Genomic DNA, 13,733 nt, shown 5'->3' with positions numbered 1-13,733 from the left:
CAAGTTCCACTTGTGCTTTTTCTATCTAATTTGCATCCAGCAAAATCAGCATCTGAATATCCTAATAAATTAATTTGTGAGTCCTTAGAGTACCATAACCCTAGAGTTTGAGTACCATTTAAGTATCTAAGGATTCTTTTAACAGCATTCAAATGAGATTCTTTAGGATTAGATTGATATCTAGCACATAAGCAAACACTAAACATGATATCAGGCCTACTTGCAGTTAGATATAATAATGAGCCAATCATACCTCTATAGTATTTTAAGTCTACGCTTTTACCTTCATCATCCTTGTCAAGCTTACATGAGGGACTCATTGGTGTGCCAATTGGTTTGCAGTTCTCCATTCCAAATCTTTTGAGTAGTTCCTTGGTGTACTTGCTTTGGGTGATGAGATTCCCTCTTTTGATTGTTTGATTTGGAGTCCGAGAAAGAAGGTGAGTTCTCCCATCATGCTCATCTCGAACTCTCCCTGCATAAGCTTAGCAAAGTCTTGACAAAGGGATTCATTAGTAGACCCAAAAATTATGTCATCAACATAAATTTGTATAACTAGCATATCATTTTGATTTCTTTTAATAAACAAGGTTGTATCTACATTACCTCTTGTAAAACCATTATTTAGTAGAAATTTGCTTAGCCTTTCATACCATGCTCTAGGTGCTTGTTTTAATCCATATAAGCTTTATTTAATCTAAAGACATGATTAGGAAAAGCATGATTTTCAAATCCAGGGGGTTGTTCTACATATACTTCTTCAGAAATATATCCATTTAAAAATGCACTTTTAACATCCATTTGAAATAATTTGAATTTCATAAAGCAAGCATATGCAGTAGAAGTCTAATAGCTTCTAATCTAGCAACAGGTGCAAAAGTTTCATCAAAATCAATTCTTCTTCTTGATTATATCCCTTAGCAACCAGTCTTGCTTTATTTCTAATTACATTTCCATGCTCATCTAATTTGTTTCTAAAGACCCATTTTGTGCCAATTATTGAATAATCTTTAGGTCTTGATACTAAGGTCCAAACATTATTTCTTTCAAATTGATTAAGTTCTTCTTGCATAGCATTAATCCAATTATGATCATTTTCAGCTTCTTCAAAAATTTTAGGTTCAAGATGAGATACAAAAGCACAATGATTAACTATATCTCTAAGTGAAGAACGGGTTTTTACCCCATGCATAGGGTCACCAATAATTAACTCCTTAGGGTGGTTGTGAACATACCTCCATTCCTTGGGTAGGTCATTTGTACTTGAGGTTGTTCTTGAATTTCTTCACCCTTTCATTTTGTTCGTCTTCTTGATCCTTGTCTTCTGGAGTTGCTGAGTCTTTCAGAGTGATCTCCTTCATACCTTCTATTAGTGGCTCTGCATCATCAACACCCTCATTCTTCCTTGAAGGAAGATCGTTAGATTCATCAAAAACAACATGTATGGACTCCTCAACTACTAAAGTTTTTTGTTGAAAATTCTAAATGCTTTACTAGTGGAGGAGTAACCTAGAAAGATTGCTTCATCTGATTTTGCATCAAATTTATCAAGTTTTTCTTTGCCATTATTTAATACAAAACATCAGCAACAAAAACATGAAAATATGCAATATTTGGTTTTCTTCCTTTCCAAAGTTCATAGGGGGTTTTCTTTAAAAATTGTCTAATTAAAGCACGATTTAAAATGTAACATGCTGTGTTAATTGCTTCGCCCAAAAATATTTTGGAAGGTTGCTTTCACAAAGCATGGTACGGGCCATTTCTTCTAAGGTTCTATTTTTCCTTTCAACTACCCCATTCTGTTGGGGTGTCCTAGGAGCAGAGAAGTTATGGCCAATTCCATTTTCATCACAAAAATTTTCAAAATCTTGATTTTCAAATTCAGTTCCATGATCACTTCTAATATTTTGAATTGAAAAACCTTTTTCATTAGAGACTTTTCGATGAAATTTAATGAAAATATGAAAAGTTTCATTTTTGTGAGCCAAAAAGAAAATCCAAGTAAAACGAGAATAATCATCTATAATTACAAAGCCATATCGTTTTCCTCCTAGACTGGTGGTTCTTGTTGGTCCAAATAAGTCCATATGTAAGAGCTCTAATGGTCTAGAAGTTGAAACAGTATTTTTGGATTTAAATGATACTTTAGTTTGTTTACCTAGTTGGCATGCATCACAAATTCTATCTTTTCAAAATTCAGTTTTGGCAAACCGAGAACTAAATCCTTTTTAATTAATTTTGAAAGAGAATGCATGCTAATATGTGCAAGTCTACGATGCCACATCCAACTAGTCTCATTGATTTTAGCATTCAAGGATACTAGGCATTGCATGTCTAATTTGACTAAGTCATTCAGATCTATCATATAAACATTGCCATGCCTATGTCCTATAAATTTAATGCCATCGTTAATAGGACTAGTCACAATGCAAACAGATGATTCAAAAACTACTTTATACCCTTTATCACAGAATTGACTAATGCTAAGTAAGTTATGCTTTAAACCTTTAACTAGTAAAACATTCTCAATGTATTTGGAGGGAGTGATACCAATGTTACCTATCCCGATGATCTTTCCTTTGCCATTATCTCCAAAGGTGACCATCCCTCCATCCTTAGCATCAAGCGTGATGAATTGTGATTCATCACCAGTCATGTGTCTCGAGCATCCACTGTCAAGATACCATTTCCTATTTCCTTCTTGGGATGCTAGACACACCTGCAAGCAAAGGTCAAGTATCTGTCTTAGGTACCCAAGCTTTCTTGGTCCTTTTGGGTTAGTCAGAATGGTTCCTTTTGGAACCCATATTTTCTTTATAGTTGTATTGGTAGATTTAAGGCATGTGTATGATTTATGTCCTATTCTACCACATTTGAAACAAGTAATATTTGTAGACTTGTTACTTGGATAATTTACATAAATATCCTTCAGAAACTTTTGTTTCTTCAGAGGTTTATAGCCAAGTCCAGCCTTATCATATATAGCTTTCTGATTTTCAAGGATCATATTTAGTTTGTTTGAACTTAAGGTGAACTTATCTACTATAGATTTCAGCTTGTTAATTTATCCTTTAAGTTTTGATTTTCTTGATTCAAAGTGAATTTTTTAATTGAAAGAATTTCAGCTTGTTTCACTAAGGACTGATTTTCCAATTTCAGTTCTTTGTTTTTCTTCCCTAGTTTCTTTAATTCATCAATTGAATCATAGAATGCTTCATGCAATTCTTCAAATGTGAATTCACTAGTGGATTCAGAAGTTACCTCATTTTCATGTGCCATCAGGCACAGATTGGCTTGTTCTGTTGAGGTTTCCTCGTCGGAGCTTGAGTCATCACTCGCACTCCAAGTCGCCATCATTGCCTTCTTTTTGAACTTTTTGGGACCTTTCTTCAGTTGTGGACATTCGGATCTGAAATGTCCCGGCTTCTTGCACTCGTAGCATGTAAGGGGTTGATCTTTCTCTTTTTCTTTGCTTTGTTCCCTTTTGTGAATTTCTTTCTCATCCCCTGTTTCTTTTTCTTAGAAACTTCTTAAATTTTCGGGTGATGAGTGCCATCTCTTCATCCTGTTCTTCATCTTCAGATTCATCCGTTTCATAATCAGGCGAAGTTGTGGATTTGAGGGCAATGGTTCTTTTCTTTTTGACTTCATCCTCTTGATGTTGCTTCATGCTAAGTTCATGAGTCATCAAGGATCCAAGAAGCTCTTCTAGAGGTAGAGTGTTCAAGTCCTTTGCTTCTTGGATGGCAGTCACCTTGGCTTCCCAAGTTCTTGGCAGTGACCTGAGAATCTTCCTTACAAGTTCACTGTTAGTATAAGATTTGCCAAGACTCTTCAAACCATTAATTATATCAGTAAAACGAGTAAACATGCAGTTATGGACTCATCATGCTCTATTTTGAACAATTCATATTTATGTACAAGCATGTTTATTTTAGACTTTTTACTTGATTTGTTCCCTCATGGGTTACTTCTAACCTATCCCATATTTCTTTAGCAGATGCACAAGTAGAAATGCGATTGAATTCACTAGCATCTAGTGCACAATAAAGAACATTCATGGCTTTGGCATTTAATTGTGCCAATTTCTTGTCAACCTCATCCCATTCTTTCTCGGGTTTGGTTGACTCCTCACATCTATAATCTTGGTGGGTGTGTGAGGACCATTTACTATGATACTCCACATATCATAGTCGAGTGCTTGTATGAAAATCTTCATCCGAGCTTTCCAATAGGTGTAATTAACCCATTGAAAAGTGGAGGTCGGTTTGTTGATTGCCCTCGGCTAGAGAAGTACCAACATGGGTTGCCATAGATCTTTGACTCTTTGATTGTTAGATCAAAGAAGGCTAGAGCACCGGGCTCTGATACCACTTGTTGCCCAGCTATGCAACCCAAGAGGGGGGGTGAATTGGGTTTCTAAAAATTTTAAGCCCAACAAATTACTTATGAAGAACAAAACAAAGACTTTAATTCAATATTAATTACCTAAAGCAGGAATGCAAGAATATAATAAAGAAATAAAGTGAAGCGATAAAGCACACCACAAACACAAAGATTTATAGTGGTTCGGTGCTAACCTTGCACCTACATCCACTCCCAAGCTCCTACTTGAAATTTCAATCCACTATGCTTGTATTCAACCTGAATACAAAACGTCGGAAACTCCGACACTAGCTATCCCAAGCTAGATCACTTTTTCTCGGGTACAAGTAAACCCAAAACACTCCGATTTCAGGTTCGGATCAACCTTTCCTTGTTTTGGAAATCCTCCAAAAACAAGAACAAAAACTCACAAAGAGTTAGAAAATTTTGAGCACAGATTAATACAATAACAGCTCCTTTAAATGAGCGAATATAACAATAAAAACTTTACTCAAATGAAGAACCCTTTTCGAATTTTCTCAAAGTGGATGAACGCTTGAACGAATACTTGAGAAGAGGTTGATTGTTGATTGAAGATTCTTGAAAGCTTTGGAAGATCTCTAGATCAAGGTTGAACAATAGGCTTGAAAGATCCTCTCTTTGAAAGCTCTTGAATTCTTTCACAATCTCTCGTATGGATTTTGGATCCTCTTTTCTTTTTCTCTCAAATTATCTCGTGGATCCTCTCAATGAATTTTATCTCACTTTTGATCTGCCGATTGATCTTCTTTTTTTTTTTTCTCTCCAATTTGATCTGCTATTTAATCTGCAATCTCTTTCACTATTTAAAGTATTTTATGACATTAGAAGCAAGAAAAACAATTTAGGCAGATAAAGAGCCGTTAGAGCAATTTTATGAAGCATAAAAGGCAATTAAAATGGGCAAAAAAATAGCCGTTGCTGACATTTTCCGTCGCAGGGGTCGACTCATGAGTCGACTCATGCTACAGGAGTCGACTCATGAGTCGACTTCTGTTGCATTTACCAGAGAAGTGTTTCTGGAAATTCTTGGCTCAAATCAGCAGGGGTCGACTCATGAGTCGACTCATGCCTTGTGGGTCGACTCATGAGTCGACTCACAGGTCGTGCCAAGCCAGAAAACTAGTATGCCAAGGAGAATTTTTGCGTGCCAATCAGCTCACAGTGCCATGAGTTGACTCATGAGTCGACTCATGCACTTCAAACCTTCATAACTTCAAAAATATAAGTCAAATACAATGAAATTTTCACCAATAGTTTACAAATCATTTGTTCTATCAAATGATACTATCAAATCAGGATTTTAGTGAAATTACGATTTTGCCCTTGAAGAGCATAAGAACTTTTTCAATTTTAAAATTATTTGTATCCCTTCAATCTGTATTGTAATCATCAAAATCAATCTAGGAGCAACATCTGTGCTATCAATTTAGATTCGAACCTATTGGGTCACACTCAAAAGAAGTTATCGATTGATCACATGGCTGATTAATAATTAAGAATCATTTTAAGATTTAATCGTCAATTCAATTGATAGTTAGCCTTATGCAAAAGTTACAATCTATTATAAAAAGATTAATTAGTAATTAAATTACTGATTAACTCAATTTAGTTGAGCAAAATAATTTGGTTCAAGTCTAATTGAATTGGATTCAATTAAAATGACCTAATTATCTAGGATGAATGGTTTCTGATTTGATCAGGACTGGGGCTTAATTAAATTTTGATTTGATTAGGATTTAATTATGTTGGGACCTAATTGGATTGGATTCAAATTGATCTAATTGGTTTAACTTAGTTTGATTAGGTTGGAGACCTACTGGATGAAACCCTAGAGTCCAAAACAAGTTGGAATCTTCACTACCACCGACCACACTTGCGTGCATGCCCTTCCCAATGCCAAATTCAAATTGGCATAATGGATCTCCACCTTAAAAAGTCGCCCACTCTTGATAGGGATCAAGAGTTTGGATCAATTGGTTGATTCAATTGAATTCAAATTTGATTTGAATTCGTACATATAAGAAATATATTCTCATCCAAATAACTCCACACCTCATCTATATAAACCCCTGATTTTTGTGAGACAACAATCAGAATATAGAGATCATTGAGGCTAGAGTTTTGGGGTGTGAGGTCTTGGGTTGGATGGCCATCATTGGCTTGTGATCATAGAGGACTTTCTTCTCCTCTTGGGTGAGCGTCTTAGAAATCTATTTTAGGATTTTTGGGATGAGAAAAAATCAAAGAGAAGAGAGTTCGCCTCCCTCTGAACTAGCGTCTGATCCTCCATAAGTTTCTTCTTTAGATCCGGAGGAGTCCATGATGTCTGAAGATAAAAAATAGATCAGCCATCCAAAAATCGTTATGTGAGCTAACACTTTCGAGATGACAGATCAGCATAAGATTTCGAATGGATCACCTGTAGAGGCTGGATATTCTACGCGGCTATGAGCAAACTTCAAGTTTACGAATTTCAGACGCGAAGTCCTTCTATCCATGCAAAGATATCGAGTTCTGAACTTGATTGATGCATAGATTAGATCTATGATTACATATTTGATATGTCATATGTGCAAATTTTGTTTTCAGATCATGTATATGCATTATATTATGTTATAGATCCTAGGATAGACGTTAAAATTAGATCTTAAGCATGTAGCATAAATTAAATTGTTTAATCTGATTTTTCACTGTAAAAAAAAATTTAAAATATATGTTATGCATCTGTCAGTTTTTCAACAGGAAGCCAGTCTCAGGCAACCTTCCAGAGAAAGAATCTGATCCTATAATGAGCCTCTACTTGCTAGATTCAAGCATGCAGCCTCGTTCCTCTACTCAAATACATGCTTGCACATCGCAATAAAATATCTGATTGGAGTCTTGGGGTAGCATGACCGGCTTCAGACTCTCAAATTGCTTTGATGTATAGTAATAGGAATAGCAAAAATTCTATTAGCAAACTAGCCAACAAAGAGATAGATGATATTTTGAGTCTTCTAACTCTTACCAGCGTCAGTGATCAACTAACGAACCCATAGGTCATGATCTTCTTTCGTATAAGCAAGAATTATTACGTTATGAAATGGCCTCCTTCCCGGGGTTAACAATGTCAGCAAATTTGAAAAAAGTAATCTAGCGGTGTTTTCTCTTGTATTTGTTTTCCTTCTCTAACTCCTCCTCGATGATAAATCAATCATCTGGTCCAGCCAACGTGGAGGGGTGGAGAAAGGAGCGACTGGAGATTGTCAACTTAAGTCTCCATTCTTCGCCGCGAAGCCAAGAGCTGCGTCTAATAAATCCTCCTCGATTCTTGTATCGCCGGATTCCGGGATCGGCTCCTGCGATCTTTTCCTTTCTATCTCTCGCTCTCTTCCTTTCCCTCTCGCACTTTTGCTGTCGGATCGATAAATCGATACACTCGGCCTAGGGTTTCTTCCCAGGGGGAGGACATATCTTTCTCTCCCTCTTCCTCCTTTCTCTCGTTAGGAAAAAGAAAACAAAGAAAAAGTCCTTCCGCCGCCGGTCTTCTCAGCCCCCATCTCTTCGTTCCTTGTTCCTTTTTTCCCCTTCCTTCTCTTTGTTTTTCTTTTTCTGGTGCTTTGTTTTGTTTCTCTCATGAAGGCAACCTGACCTTGTTTTAGTTTTGGGGGAAGGGCAAGATACGTTCATTCTCTTCTTCTGTTTCTTGGGAAAAAGAGGGGAAAAAGGAAGGAGAAGAAATTCTTGCGGGGGCTCCGGTGCGCTGCTGACCAGCGAGAAGAGGGGGCGGGGAGATCTCCAATGAGCGTCGAGGAATAATAAGCGCAGGGCGATAAATGGGGGCCAGAAAGGTCGGCAAGTACGAGGTCGGCCGGACCATCGGGGAGGGCACCTTCGCCAAGGTCAAATTCGCCATCAACAGCGAGACCGGAGAAAGCGTCGCTATGAAGGTCCTCGCCAAGACCACCATCCTCAAGCATAAGATGGTCCATCAGGTCTGCCTTCGCCTTCTCCTTCTTCTTCTTTGTTGTTTCTTTCTCGCTATTTTACCCCCACCCCCTTAATCTTTGCTCCCTCTTCTTTTATGCCCTGCTCTCTGCGTTATCTTGACGGATAATTATAGAACGGGAAAGACCTTTACGTTGCATGGAGAAAACATCAGCATTTGCTGCCCGTTTTCTTCGGTATAGGTTGTTCCGTGATGATATTGGGAACAGGGTTTTTCTAATGTTTTTCTAATTCAATTAATACAGTTCTCACGTCAAGTCCAAAACATCCTGATTTCATTACAGTTGCTTGTTCATTAAATCCCAAACAGTCTTAAACTCTGAGAGAGAGAGAGAGAGAGAGAATAGGGGCGGGACCTAGTTGAAGATATGCAATCCAAAGCATGCCATGGTACTCAGAATCATCACGCCGCCGAGTTCTTTCAAGCGAACGTTTTGGAAATCTAGAGGCAGATGCTAATATCGGGAGCAGTTGCTTGTTCAAAATCAGCTGCTTTCCTTTAATATCAGATTTTAGTAACTCAGTGCAGGATTTGAGATTGAGTGTTTAAGGTGGATGAACGACATTAATTTGACAGTGAATTAAGAGAGAGAGAGAAAAAAAATCCCTTAACACTTTGTTTGGATAGCTCTCATAAGGGAAAGGAAAGGAAGGGGGAGGGAAAGGGAGGGGGAACATCATGTTTGTTTGGATAGCCCTCATAAGGGAAAGGAAAGGAGAAAGAGGATAGATATTTTAAATCAAAAAGATCATTGTACCCTAATTTTATTTTAAGATCTGTGGGAATTTTTTTTCTTTAATCTATCACATGTTCCTTTCCCTCCCAATTCCTCTAAATTGGGGGAATTAGAAAACTAGTATAACGGAGGGAAAGGGAGGGAGAGAGGTATCCCCCCTCCCTTTCTCTCTCCTTCCCTCAAAAATTAATATCCAAATAAGGAAAAGGGAACCCCTCCCTTTCTTTTCCCTCTGAATCCCTCAATCTAAACAAAGCTTTGTCTTGGCATTCTCTTCAGCTTTGTCCTGGCACTTCTTTTTGTATAGTTTCTTTTTTGTTTTCTATTTTAGAAATAGTTTCTATTATTTTTGTTTGCTGAATTTTGGCTCTCTTTTCTTATTCTAGAGTTTTTTTCAATATTGATGTCTTCACATGCATCCAATGTATTAGACCAAAAGCCTCTGAGAGCACAACCTAAACTGCTAGCAGACGACACAGCACAGGACTTTCAGCTAAACCTGCTTCAAGAAAAACACTTTTCGAAGTCATGATGACCTAGTGATTTTGTGTACCAGGAAGGGTATTGCAGCAGAGTTCTAGAAATAATGGAGAGATCTTAAAAACTGTACAGCAATTAGGAACAAGTGTAGCAGGTAAATTTCATGTTAGGCACGTTCATCTTTCAATTTTAGGCATAATCTGTCCCTATTTTCTCATTTTTGTGGCCCTTGCTTTACTTCCCCACATTTGGACAGAGCCTTTGAGTTTCCCATGGTAAGATCCTCTTTTGAGATATGTTTATAAACAAAGATTAGTTGTTGCAAAGTACAGTGAGAACATTGTGCCATTGTTGGTGGTCTAGGAAACGAGACACCTCTACAGTCACAAGCAAGATGGCATGAATATGTGAAAGTTCAGCTTTTTATACATGTTGGATGCTTTGAACACTTGAGTATTGTAGGACTTTGTGAGGCACCTTTAACAGCAAACTGTAGTGGCATCATTACTCGATGAGAATGTGTTGGACTTCGGTACAAAAGGTGTCAGCTAATGTTGCATCAAGCAACACCCTTATTGATTTTATGTCAATCAGGTCCTATGGTTGTTCATTACATTATGTGCACAAATCTATGTAATGTCACTATGTTTGATTCTTTTTTTAGAATCGCAATGTCAGATTATTCTGCACACCTTATTTTTACAATATGTCATGTTTTCTGGTATCGTTTATGGGAAAAGTAAATGTCAAAATAAGACTAATCGAACCCTCTGTAGGTAGGAGCTTTCTAATTCCCCCAAATAGAAACCCTGTCCTGGTGAGACATCCAGGTTCGTTGGTAGGGTGACAAGGCATGGGGAGCAAGTGGTGGTCACAATGCCAATTAGGCCCCTACCCCTATCTTCCATTAGAGAATGGTGCATTGATGGGTGGTGAATAGTAGGGCAATTGATTAGGCACGAGGGTTCCATTCATCTTGCTCCCCTCTCTCCTCTGCAGATCTGTGCGAGATTTGGTCAGAAAGAGGGTGTGTGATTGGTGGAGGACACATGTAAGCAACTGGAGGTGGGGAGGAGAGCTGGGTGGGGCAGGTGACAGACAGAGGGGTAGGCCGCATGAGTGCCTCTTACTAATCCTCCATTTTGGGTAATGGCCCTAGCTTTGGTGGGCTTTGTGGTAAGCATGGGCCTAACCAAGAAGTGAAGGAGTGGACCATGCTTGTACAAGTGAGACTTTGGGTGGGTTGGCTGATGAGACCATTGGTTTGGATGGCTTGAGTGCACTCTCTGGATCTTGTCCCCAAAGCCTTTGAATGTAGGATCATCATTAGTAGTGGACACCCAGTAGGGGAGGAAGTCCATAGGAGAGATAGTGGAGAACTGGTAGAGGGGCTTAGAGGCATCCCAACCTATGGAGGATACTGGTGGTACTTGATCATTGGATGGACCTTGAAGAAGCATTCAAATTCTAGCTCAATTGAATGCTAATGGGTTGCAATTTGAGGATAGATCTCTAAAGGATCCTGCATTAGGTGATACGACTATTCTTAACATAATGCATGATATTGCATTGGTCCTAAATTCTTTATCAAATGATCAAATTGTGACTCTAGCAGCTAAACGTGGAGTTTAATTTGAATGAGAACGGGTCTACGGGCCAAGCCATAAACAAACTTGGGAAGCTTGAAGAAAAGAGGGTGCAGGCTATGGATAGGGTTGTTGAGGAGCACTTAAGTTGAGCTGGCTAGGTGGAGCCGATGACAAGTAGATAAAGCTATTCACTTGGAACATGAGGGGATTAGGGAAGGTGAATAAAATAAGGCTGTTAAGAACATTCTTAAGCTTGAAAATGGAGATATGATTTGTCTTCATTAAATCAAGCTGGTAGATCCATCTCAATAGGTCCTGAGGATTGTTGGTGGTGTAATGATAAAGGAATGGAGGGTGCTGAATGTGGTGGGAAGCTCTAGGGGTGTTTGGATTAGGTGGAACCAATATACATGCATTGGGCTTTTAGAGTGGCATTAGAAGTTTAGCCTATTTGTGGGTGAATGTAGTGGATGGCTTTAATTAGATGATGAGTGGGTGTATGGACTAGTTGATCGTCAATTGAAGACTAAGTTTGGGAAGAAGTTAATTCAGGTGAAGGGACAAGTTTGCTTACCTTGGGTGATAGGTGTTGATTTTAATGCCATGAGGATTTTAGTGAAGTGCAACGGAAGACTGGGAGCTCAATAGGAGATGGAGCTGTTTAAAAGATTTTTAGCTGTCCTATAGATGAGCGGATCCATGGTTCATCGAACCATCTCAAATTGGGCGGTTCTAGATGTTCCGAGTTGTACCAGCTGCAAAATGAGATGGTTGGACCTTTCGAATCGGAACACCGAATAAGGGAGAGAAAAAGAGAGGAAGAGAGAGAGGAAGGGAGGAAAAAAGGGGACGCCACCCTCAGAGGGCTGGCAGTGGTCCGTCGAGGCTGTCAGAGGGCCGCATCTGTGGCTCCATGTCGTTCGATAGGGCATTTAATCGAGATAGATAGAGAGAAAGGAAGAGCGATGATACCAGAGGAAGGTGCAGCTAGTGCAGAGGCCATTAGAGAATGCTGGATGGCTGCCGTGGCTATCGAGCAGCGGAAAAGGTGTAGACAGAGCCGCAGCCATAGAACATGGGTGATTGCACTTGTTCATCACATTTTTTCTAAAATGATGTGAAGCCGGCATATCCATTGTCGGTTTCACTATGGTTGGATTTTTTTAAAAAAATTGTGAATCAAGGGCGATCACCTCTGTTTCATGCCCACGGAGTCATGGGCTGCAATTTTGCCATTAGACGGTCATGACGGCTAGCCGAAGGCCCTCCAGTGGCCTCTTCGTCAACTTCCCTCCTTTTCTTTCCTTCCCGCCCTTTCTCTCAGCCACTATTTGGCGGAGGAAGCGGAGGTCTTGGTGGCCCTTTGAGTGCGCTCGCTGCCCCCTATGTCCATCGTCGGTGTCTCCTTCGGCCTCCTCTCCATCCCTCCCCCTCTCCTCTTTCTCTCTTTTTCTTCTTCTTGGTTCTTTTCTTCTCTCCTGTATCGGTTCGCACTGGTCTGGTTCAGTACGGACCCGCATCGGCTCGCACCATTGGCTGGCCGGCATGGATTCGGGTATTGGTTCTGCTGATCTTGGATGGATCTCTACATGTTGGGGAGGTGATTCATCTGGTTGAATCTTCGATGATCCTTGATTTTGGCTCAGTTGGGTTGGTTTTAGTTTCACTCGCGTGCAAAGGGCAATATCCTGACTTGTTGGTCTGCAATAAAAAGTGGCACCGATATGATCACATCCTTGCACTCCTATTTGTAGATGGTAGCTTCAAGCTGGATTGCATCTTTCGGTTCGTAGGGATGTGGATTGAGGCGGTACACTTCGACTCTCCACTATGGGAATGGTGGGAGAGCAATAGAGCCGAGCGGTGGTGCTGCGAGGGGGCCAAGTAAAAGACTTAGAGGCTGCTTTGAAGGTGTTGCTAAGAAAATTTTGGTAGCATGCAGGCTCGAAAGTAGAACTTGATTCAATCACCTGGTTGCATGCAGAGGAGAATAGGCCTTTATCTAAAATGGAGAGATCCTTGAGAGCTGAGGCAAGCTATGAACTCCAAGAAATGTTAAAGCATGAGGAAATCATGTGGAGGCAATAGTCATTGGCACTTTGGCTGAAGGAGGGTGATTCAAACACTACCTTCATCCATCACATAGCCTTGGGAAAGTGCCAAAGGAATTTCATGATCTCCCTTCAAACTAGAGTTGAGGGAAATTATTGATTAGCCAATAATCCTGGAGGCAATGCATGAGCACTTTAGGCATGTGGTCTATATGCCGAGTCAATGGAGATTGCATGCTCATTGGTCAGCCCTATATGGTTTAGGGTATGGACTCTTGAATCTTGGTCTGTCGGAGGATGATTTCATGGAGAGGCCCGAGCAGTTGCCTTTGACCTTGGTGTGGAGAAGGTGTTAGGGTCGGACAGGTTTCCTCTTCTATTTTTCCAAAGGTACTGGAATATGGTAAAAAGGGTCAATTGTGTGGTGCAATATATCTTGGGCTAGCCACTTTGTATAGAAAAATGCCAAAAATTAGGTTTGT

General features: G+C 39.6%; 1 protein-coding gene across 40 annotated transcripts in view; it reads left to right on the top strand.

Moving 5' to 3' along the window:
- The window catches only part of LOC105033980 (CBL-interacting protein kinase 24), a 160,102-nt gene that overhangs the window by 114,192 nt on the left and 32,177 nt on the right, over positions 1-13,733 (top strand). Inside the window, exon 1 of one of the 40 annotated variants that reach the window (XR_012140337.1) lies at positions 7,508-8,381. The exons of 37 other annotated variants lie outside the window; for them this stretch is intronic. Coding sequence is in view for 2 of the 3 variants with exons in the window: in XM_010908981.4 (XP_010907283.1) it covers positions 8,223-8,381 (159 nt within the window). In the remaining variant the exon portion in view is untranslated. Of the gene's footprint in view, positions 1-7,507; positions 8,382-13,733 lie in introns of those variants that run through there. 2 more of the 40 variants (XM_010908981.4, XM_010908980.4) reach the window with 2 other exon arrangements.

Source organism: Elaeis guineensis, chromosome 3 (assembly GCF_000442705.2).
Source record: "Elaeis guineensis isolate ETL-2024a chromosome 3, EG11, whole genome shotgun sequence".
Taxonomy (NCBI): Eukaryota; Viridiplantae; Streptophyta; class Magnoliopsida; order Arecales; family Arecaceae; genus Elaeis; species Elaeis guineensis.
Note: the sequence above shows the minus strand (reverse complement) of the source record. Positions and strands in the feature narration are given on the sequence as shown.